The following is an 8638-nucleotide window of genomic DNA, read 5'->3' on the forward strand; positions in this document are numbered from 1 at the left end:
GTCTTTTATCAAATCGTCACGGAAAACATACGCCTCGCCCGAGTATAAAAAGAAAGATATTTCTTAGCCTACACTAAGTTCTATTTTCAATAACCTTTTTACTCACGTGTTCTCTTTCTTTTTTGGAAAAATATTCGATAAAGATCTTTTCTATCTAATGTCGCGAAACTAATCTTAAAAATAAAACTTGAGTATAATTTGAAACAGTATGCACAAACACTATATAAGTGAATTGAGTCGCTATTCAAAATTGTGTGTCCAAACTATACTTTTATCTTTCATAAACTTGTCTTTGTCTTAATCTAGTGTTTTATTAAAACTAGCCGCACTGGCATAATGTATACTTGGTCTTTGGATGGGAATACCCGGGTATTATGGTATTTAAAAGAAAAGACACAACTTCAGTACTTCAAAGATTGATATTATTGAACGTAATGTAAGAATTACATATCAATAATCTAGTATTTCATTTCCCGACGATGACCGAGCTCGAAATATCTTCCTGCAGCAGAAAACCAGAGAATATGCTGTGGTTCAAGCCGTGTACTGTTTTGTCTGCGTCAGTGTTTTGCACGGTGACGTCATCACCCTTCTGTAATTCTAGAATGATAGTTTGGCTCGCTGTGTCGTATCCTGATATTTCTGAAGCACTCAGATATATTGTGGAAATAGCATGTCCATTCTTAGTGAATTGCGCGTGGTAGCTTTCCTTGTAAATAGAGAAGAGGGTAGTAGAGAAGACGTATGTACCAGAAACTAGGGCAATGAAGGAACCAAGATGTCTGTTGTAAGCATTACCTATGTTTGTTATCACATTATCAAAGGTAATCGGTTGGTGCGCTCCCATATGGGTGAGATGTTGACTGAGCCCAGCAAAAACTGCTACGGGGTTTTCATTCATTGTACGGCGGATTCTTTGGGTTTGAACTTCTAAAATTACACGAAAAAAAACATTGGTTTTAGGAGCAGTTTTGTACAACATGAACAAAGATTTGCATATTATAAACCAAGAACAATTGGCTGAATTATGAATACAAATAATATGTATATGAATCCTTTACTAGATGATAACAAAAATTCTTACAAGACTCGATTTATTTCTCGTTTTAACAAAGAAGATTGAAACGTTTTTATAAAGTCAAGCGTCATAGCGGCGCGCTGAAAAAGAAAACCACATAAATCAGAAAACTATGTGATGAATACTTTTCAATGATGGAGATAATAATCCTTGCTAACTTGTTACAATCGAAATAATGTATCTCAAACAGTGATCTGCTCTTCAATAAAACATAGTTTGTCGTTCAGATGCGTACTACATCTCTTAGGTTGCGCCCTCGTGAAATGATTCATTCGCATCTGAACTCTGATGATTTCATTGAACGACAAATCACTGTTTGGGATATATCATTTCTTAATTAAACACTTCTAAAACATGTCTTTCTAATATTTCCAACATGCATCTTTTGAAATAATACCGCACTGTCCGGACTTTAAATATTTAACTACTGTATATATATTTGAATATGTTATACCTTCACGAGATTGCACCGTTGCTGATTTGATCCGTCCATTTTTGTCATCCAAGATATTACCAGAGTCTGTTTCATTCATTATCGGGTTGAAGTCGTCAGGGCATTTGCTCGTAAGTCTTCTGACGACGCCTTCGATGGATGCGGTACGTCGAGTTTGAATCAAAAGTTGGCGCCTTAAGTTCTGCATATCGCGCACATATGATTTTTCCCGAGCCTCAAATTGTTCCATACGAGCCAGGAGAGATTCAAGCTTCTTGATTGTTTCAAGATGTTCAAATTCCTTAGCCCCGTCTCGAACGTTACCATTATCAGCGTGATCGCTGTATCCCGATTCTTCAACAAATGCATTATCCAAAGCTGAGGTTACAGCTAGGATTTCACAAAATAAAACAATTGTTTTAAAGTGCATTTTTCAGTAAGTTAATTTTTTACAAGTTAGCGAGTAAGATATGGAACAAAAAATGGCAAAGATGTTCCCCTTTGTGAAGAAAGCACCAAATTTTGCATGAAATTACTTTAATGTATCCCAAATCCTACAAGAGGAGGAGACACGCTATATCTGCCCTGGAACCTCCTTTTAAACAGTTTAAAAAAGGGAGGTAAAAATGTCTTGAAAAAAATAATTTTTCCTTTAATTTGAACTTTATCTATAAAGAAATATTTCATATGATCTAAACATGGATACCATATCACTAGCATAGACTAACAACCATTTGGTATTGACAAATATACAAAGTTTAATACAAAATACTCTTATTTCTCAAGATACATACTAAAAAGGGAGGTAATCAGATTTTACTTACGTTTAATTTCAAAACTGCGTGTGAAAAGATGTTTCTTATGAAGAACGCATGAAAGTTTGTGTTTAGCTATCATGAAGAATGCTGGATCAGAAATGGACTACATATACGATTTGTTGGCTTGAATAGACCAAAACATGAGGCCCAGAAGGGGGAACTACCTTTTATTTTTTTCAATGAAATGTATCTAGAACAATTTCGAAAATGTTAGTTCATTACTTTAACCAATTATAACCCTTGACACAAAATTCATTCAATTACATTTATACACATTCAATATACATGACTAAGGAAAAATAATATGAGGTCCTTAAAGGGGAAATTGTTAAAAATCACATTTTTAAGGGCAAATTAATTTATTTCAATCATTAAATTAACATATTACTGAACTTAACATAAGTATAAAACAGAATTTATGGATCTAATGTATATATATCACATGTTTAGTTCTACGAGTTAACCTATATATCTGTATTTATTAGGGCAATAGATTTATATAAAAAAGAGAGGCCCTTCAATGGATCATTTTTGTATGTTGCATAACAGTATAATGACATAATCATGTTTTCAAATCAAATGACTCATCCAAAGACTCATGAAATAAAAGAAACTGATATTAACACCAATTTAATAGATATCTAAGAATTTTATTAGGTTCGCCAGTACTTCTCTAACACATTTGTTTGACAAATTTATATTTCTTATACATGACTGTGTTATTGCACTGGCATTTAATTGGTTCTATGAAGTGTACATGGTAATGAAAGTCAAGTGTCAATACTGGTCAGTCCAGATTCAACAGAATTAAGCAATGCAAGGGTCACAATTAGGGTATACAGACACTAAATAGAAAACTGGCGCTGAAAAAAATCATGGTAGTCACAAAATGGCGCATTCAAAGAGCCCCACTTCTTTGCTCTGTAGAGCTTTTTTCTTCCTTTTTTACATGTTTTGCTGAAACCACATACTAGTAACAGATCTATCTCTGACATATAGGAATCATTTTCGCAATAATATGATAGCATGACAGATTTATTATTGAAATGTAGGTCATACAATTTTGGGTATCATTTTTAGCTGATATTGTAGTTGGTTTGTTTGACTGAAGTACATGACCCCCAATTTTCTTTTGATGTTTTTTTCAGCACTGACAATATTCTTTACAAAATGTAAAAATGTAAGCTACAGACATTTAAAAGAGGTCCTGCTCTGTGCTGTAGCCATTTGAAATTTGTCAGTTTTATCTAGAATAAAGGCCAGCTATTTAGTATGTTCATACCTTAATGTCTCTCTCCAAACATGGCTTCATATATAAATATTAGAAATGTGAAAATCAGGTAATTTAGATGTTTTCATGTTATCTATTTCCTTTAGGAACTTGAATTTTATCTGGCAACATTTACTAAGTTACAGCTTGATACCTTTGTTTATAACATGACCATGTATTGTTGCAAAAGTTTGAAGTCACAACATGTGGTGCACTAACTGGCATGCTACATGGTAAACATTTGTTTGCCGCAGATGCAAAAAAAAAAAAAAAGGATAATGTTATGAGCAACCAACATATTTTCTATAGTAAAACAGTTTGCTAGTTGTTAGCTGTAGCTTCATTTGGCCGTTCCAAACAGTTCTGGTACACGCTGACTAATTCCGTAGTAAGCAATCTTTTTGGCATACCAGTTAGTGCACCACATGTTGTGACTTCAAGTTAAGATATCCTATGCCATTGAAAAGACACATCAAATGCATAGGATATCTTTACTTACGGTTATGGCGTGTTAAAAGATTCAAGAAACGCACTTGACAACTGGAAGGATAGGTTGTTCTATCATGCAAAGAAATATCAAAATAAAGCCAGAGAATATATTTTCTTTAAGGAATTAGACATATTGAAAGCAACCCTCTGATAGATGTTCACGTAAATAACATTGTATCAAGCAGGTTGTAGACAGGCACTTATAGCATACATTGACATTGCTAATCCTGTCAAATGGAAATGGCCAAGAGAACTGGTACTTGGCTTTGATTATGTAATACACTTCATAATTAGCTGCTATAAGTTGGAGGAAACTCATCAAAGTAACTACAAGAATACATACAAAGGCAGATATAAAGGTATCAAGCCAATCCTGTGTACTTACATGTGTGCTAGGGAGTGAAATACTGGCAAATCTATTACAGTTTTAGTTAAATATTGAAAAGGTTGTTACGCCTGAAATTAAAAGTTGCTTGTTTAGGGTAACCTGATCGTAACTTTTTTTCAACTTTAGTAAGTTCACGAAAAATGCTTGGGACATTACCCTAAACAAGCAATTATTCTAGGACTTCATAATTGCGCTACTGAGAGGTATTCCTAGCTATACTACTGTATTGGACAAAGAGCACATCAGCTATGATTATAACTAGGAAGGCCTGCAATAGTCCTTTTACCCATGCTGAATGAGCTCCATCGGCTATACTCGATGCAGAGTATACTCAACTCTTACCCACAAGTACAATGGTTTTAATGGCAATTTCTTTATCAGATACATGATATCATTATATAGGCCGATTTGGAACCTACGACAGAAAATACAATGTTTTGTTGTTTGTCAAAAGGCTTAATATGCAAGATAAGTGTAGCTCAGTATATTTTAAGGAGACATTGTTTAAAAACTAATCGATTAATCTTTTTCTTAAAAAGTTTACATCTAACTCTATTCGGTATGACTTTCTTTATTTCTGTATCATATTTTCATCTTAAAACCTTTTTCATATGTAACTATTTGCGTTTTTGGGGTGTCTGCAGTAAATCACTGAACTTTAGAAATGTTTTTAGTTATAAGTTTTGTGGAGGGTTCTGTGGGAGAGACCATCTAGTGGTAAAGGTGTTGTCAGATCAATAGGAAGATCGTTGGTTCAAACCGTACAAAGGTTAATCTATCACACAATACCAGTGCTATTTTCAAGAAAGCGGAATTTAGACTGATTCTAAAACTTGAAATCTTAATCTAATTCAAATGAATTAGTATCATTGAATATAGTACAAAATAGAAATAATAAATACAATACATTTAGTTCACATTTCATTTTCTTTTGTTGTAAAGAAAGCATTAGGATGATCGTATGCTTTAGATTGAAATCATTAATTGTCTCGAAAAACATATGAATTATGTTTTGTATAATACGTTTTACAGGAATTTAAATTAGAGATATTGAATTACAAGAAAAACACAAAATAATCCCTTCTTTAGCTGCTCGTTTGAATGCTTAATAATAATATTCATAGGGAAATCAAACTATCGGTACCCCATGTACAGTATAATTACTGTAAAATAGACTATATGAATTACAGTATGTACGTATATGTGAACTTGTTTTATAAAATACCCTTAATGAACCTTAAAATGCAGAGAATGTTTAAATAATATTTTGATATAATTAGTACTAAAATGAGTTTTGATTACCTGAGTGATATAATATTCACACTTAAAAACAAAGTCATCCTGTAAATGAAATTTTTAAACAATTTCCCCCCTTTTAGGGCCTCATCTATGTCATTTGTCAGTGTCCTATATATTAAATGTGTATAAAATGTAACCAAATAAATATTATGTCAATAATAGTTACTTATTTCGGTTATAAATTAACCTTTTCGACACTGATTTAAAAAATATATGATTAAAATAAGTAAATTATAGGTCCCTTTTTGGGGCCTCATTTAAAGCTAATTGGGGTTAGCAAACTGCGTGTCTCCTCCTTTTTTTGGATTCAGCATACTTCAAAATAGTTACATACAGGGTTTGGTGCTTTCTTCACAAAAGGAAACATCTTTATCCTATAACCTACTCACTAAGTGTATGCCAATCCAAAGTACGATGCCCTACTGATATAAAACTAAGACAATGCTGTATTTAAGATGTAAACTTTCGCTGATAAGGATAGTATACTTTTTAAAGGACATGTTCCAAAATTTACGTATACACTTTAAAAGCTTGAAAGTGCTTTAGATATGGACATTCTCTTTTAATAGCCGCCGGTTTCTTTTTGCCACGCCGGTATTTGGCAAATTCAGCCCATATTTATACGCGCTTTACAAAAATGAAAATTGCCTTAAATTGTTACATTAACCCACCTATTTTAAAGTTAGTATGTTTTGATATGATATCATTACTAGTTTTTTGTTAATCAGTACGAGAAAATTACATTTGCCATGGCAAAAGCGGTTTTGCCATGGCAAATCGGTCTTTTGCCATGGCAAAATGTGTTGCCATGGCAAAATAATTTTGCCATGGCAAGAAAATTCATGATTTTGCCATGGCAAAATTGCCATGGCAAATTTTTTTTCATTTTTCTTAAAAAGTGATTTTAACTATTTCCAAACGAATGTATTGGTAGAAATATGTTGTTTCATATCGATAACTCAGTTTTTTTTTATTTTGCCATGGCAAAAACTGGCCATGGCTATTTTGCCATGGCAAGATTCTGCCATGGCAATTTTGCCATGGCAAGGTTCTGCCATGGCAATTTTGCCATGGCAAGTTTCTGCCATGGCAACTTTGCCATAGCAAGATGCTGCCATGGCAAAATTTTACCATGGTAAGTTTGCCATGGCAAGATTTTGCCATGGCAATTAATTTATTTTATCAAATATTTTAAAGGAAGTGTGATAATTTTAGTGATTATGAAATACAATCCTGACAGGGACAGAGAAGATTTTAGATTTCTTGTGTTGGCACATTTAAATCAGCAAGCACAGAATCTTGCTACATAGGTTGTTTCACACTTACTGGATAAATGCTGATTGATTTTCAGTGGCAAGAAGTAGTTTTTTACTTCCTTGTTTTCAGAATAAAATAATTAATATCTACATATGCAGGCCAAATATGGTTTGGATGCATGGGTGGAAACAATGTTGTATAAAGCAAAACACTTTTTATAACTACATCACTGTTCTATGAAACAAATATTGAAAATTTGACTTTAGGAAATAATCTCAAATATGTATTTTGATGGCATATGTAATTAAATACTTATTTCTTAGTAATTTATTTTTCACTCTTGGAGTAGGCAAATTGATATAGAAAGTGTCCGAAGTCATTCAGTTAACTGTTCTTGTGTGTAAACAGGTCTTTCAAAGCTCTAGTACCTTCAAACTTCACACATACCTTTGACATTATCAGGTGGTTTCATTTGCATGCTACATAACTACAGCTTTAATTTGTCAAAATTATAGCCTATTCAAAACATTTCTGTTTGAAAGTTTTGATGAAAGCATGTTTCTTGAAAATATCAAGACTAAATATTTTCAGATTCTCCACACGTCGTTTGCGTCATGGTCCTAACTGTGCCTAATTGTTTATCATGCCGGCTGAATTTAGCAGGGCGTATTACATGTCTTAGGGGACTTTGCTAAATAACTGTTGTTTTTTCCCGCTGAATACCTTTGCATTTCATTTAGTAAACAGCATTATTGATATATCCTTCAGAAATGTTTATCATGCATTTGTTTCATAAATATTCACTTCTAGGTTTCTAAGATACTTTGATAAACCTAACCTGTCGTACAATTTGCAGAAATGCAATAATGTCATTGGTAGATTTGTGCGCAGAAGCATTGAGAGCTTGATAACCTTTGTGGTGCTTTGCTCATCGAGCTCAGTAAGCGTAATCAATTGATCTATCTACTGTGCTGCGTATATGACAAATTCAATATGACAAATACAAATGAAATGAATACAAACTACAAGATGTCTTCCTTAGAAGTATCGTTCGTTATTTGGTTAATTGTCATAGGAGGTTTGTTTTATTCTTTAATGTGAGGATTATAAGTGAATTAGAAGTAACTGGGAGGTAAACGGCGTACTAGAAAGATATTTTATAACAACATTTATATTCTGTAATTAAGAATATGCTTGAATTGAACAAATTTAGTCCGATTTAGTTCTCTTAGAAAATTAACTGTTTTTGACAGAATGATTTTATCTCCATTCTGCGCAATGTGCAGTCATTGGAATCGAAGGAAGTATCAATGCCATTTTGCGATTATTTTATATATATTTTTTATATTTTTCAAGTCCCATTTTCAAGACATGGAGGTTTTAGTTTTATATGAAATGTTTATGATAATTATGTCATTTCATTTGCTCAGGCAATGAAAGCTGTGCATTCCATACGTTTTTGCCAAATTTTTACAATATCACTATATATTTAAAAGAATTTGTCGTACTTCTAAAAGTCATAAATTTCACATGCATTCAGACAGATTAAATATAAGGAAAGTGAAGGTAATTTGAATACGCAAGCAGTATTAAGGACAGTCGATTG

At 32.9% G+C, this 8638-nt stretch overlaps 1 protein-coding gene across 1 annotated transcript; it reads right to left on the reverse strand.

The window, feature by feature from the left end:
- Positions 1 to 466: 466 nt before the first annotated feature.
- Positions 467 to 1958, reverse strand: LOC128548846 (uncharacterized). Its single transcript, XM_053524360.1, has 2 exons — positions 1533 to 1958; positions 467 to 930 (listed from the first exon to the last, which is right to left on the reverse strand). The coding sequence occupies exons 1-2, from the start codon at positions 1939 to 1941 to the stop codon at positions 467 to 469; spliced, it is 873 nt and encodes a 290-aa protein (XP_053380335.1). The 5' UTR covers positions 1942 to 1958.
- Positions 1959 to 8638: the final 6680 nt, after the last annotated feature.

This window comes from Mercenaria mercenaria, chromosome 15, assembly GCF_021730395.1.
Source record: "Mercenaria mercenaria strain notata chromosome 15, MADL_Memer_1, whole genome shotgun sequence".
NCBI lineage: Eukaryota > Metazoa > Mollusca > Bivalvia > Venerida > Veneridae > Mercenaria > Mercenaria mercenaria.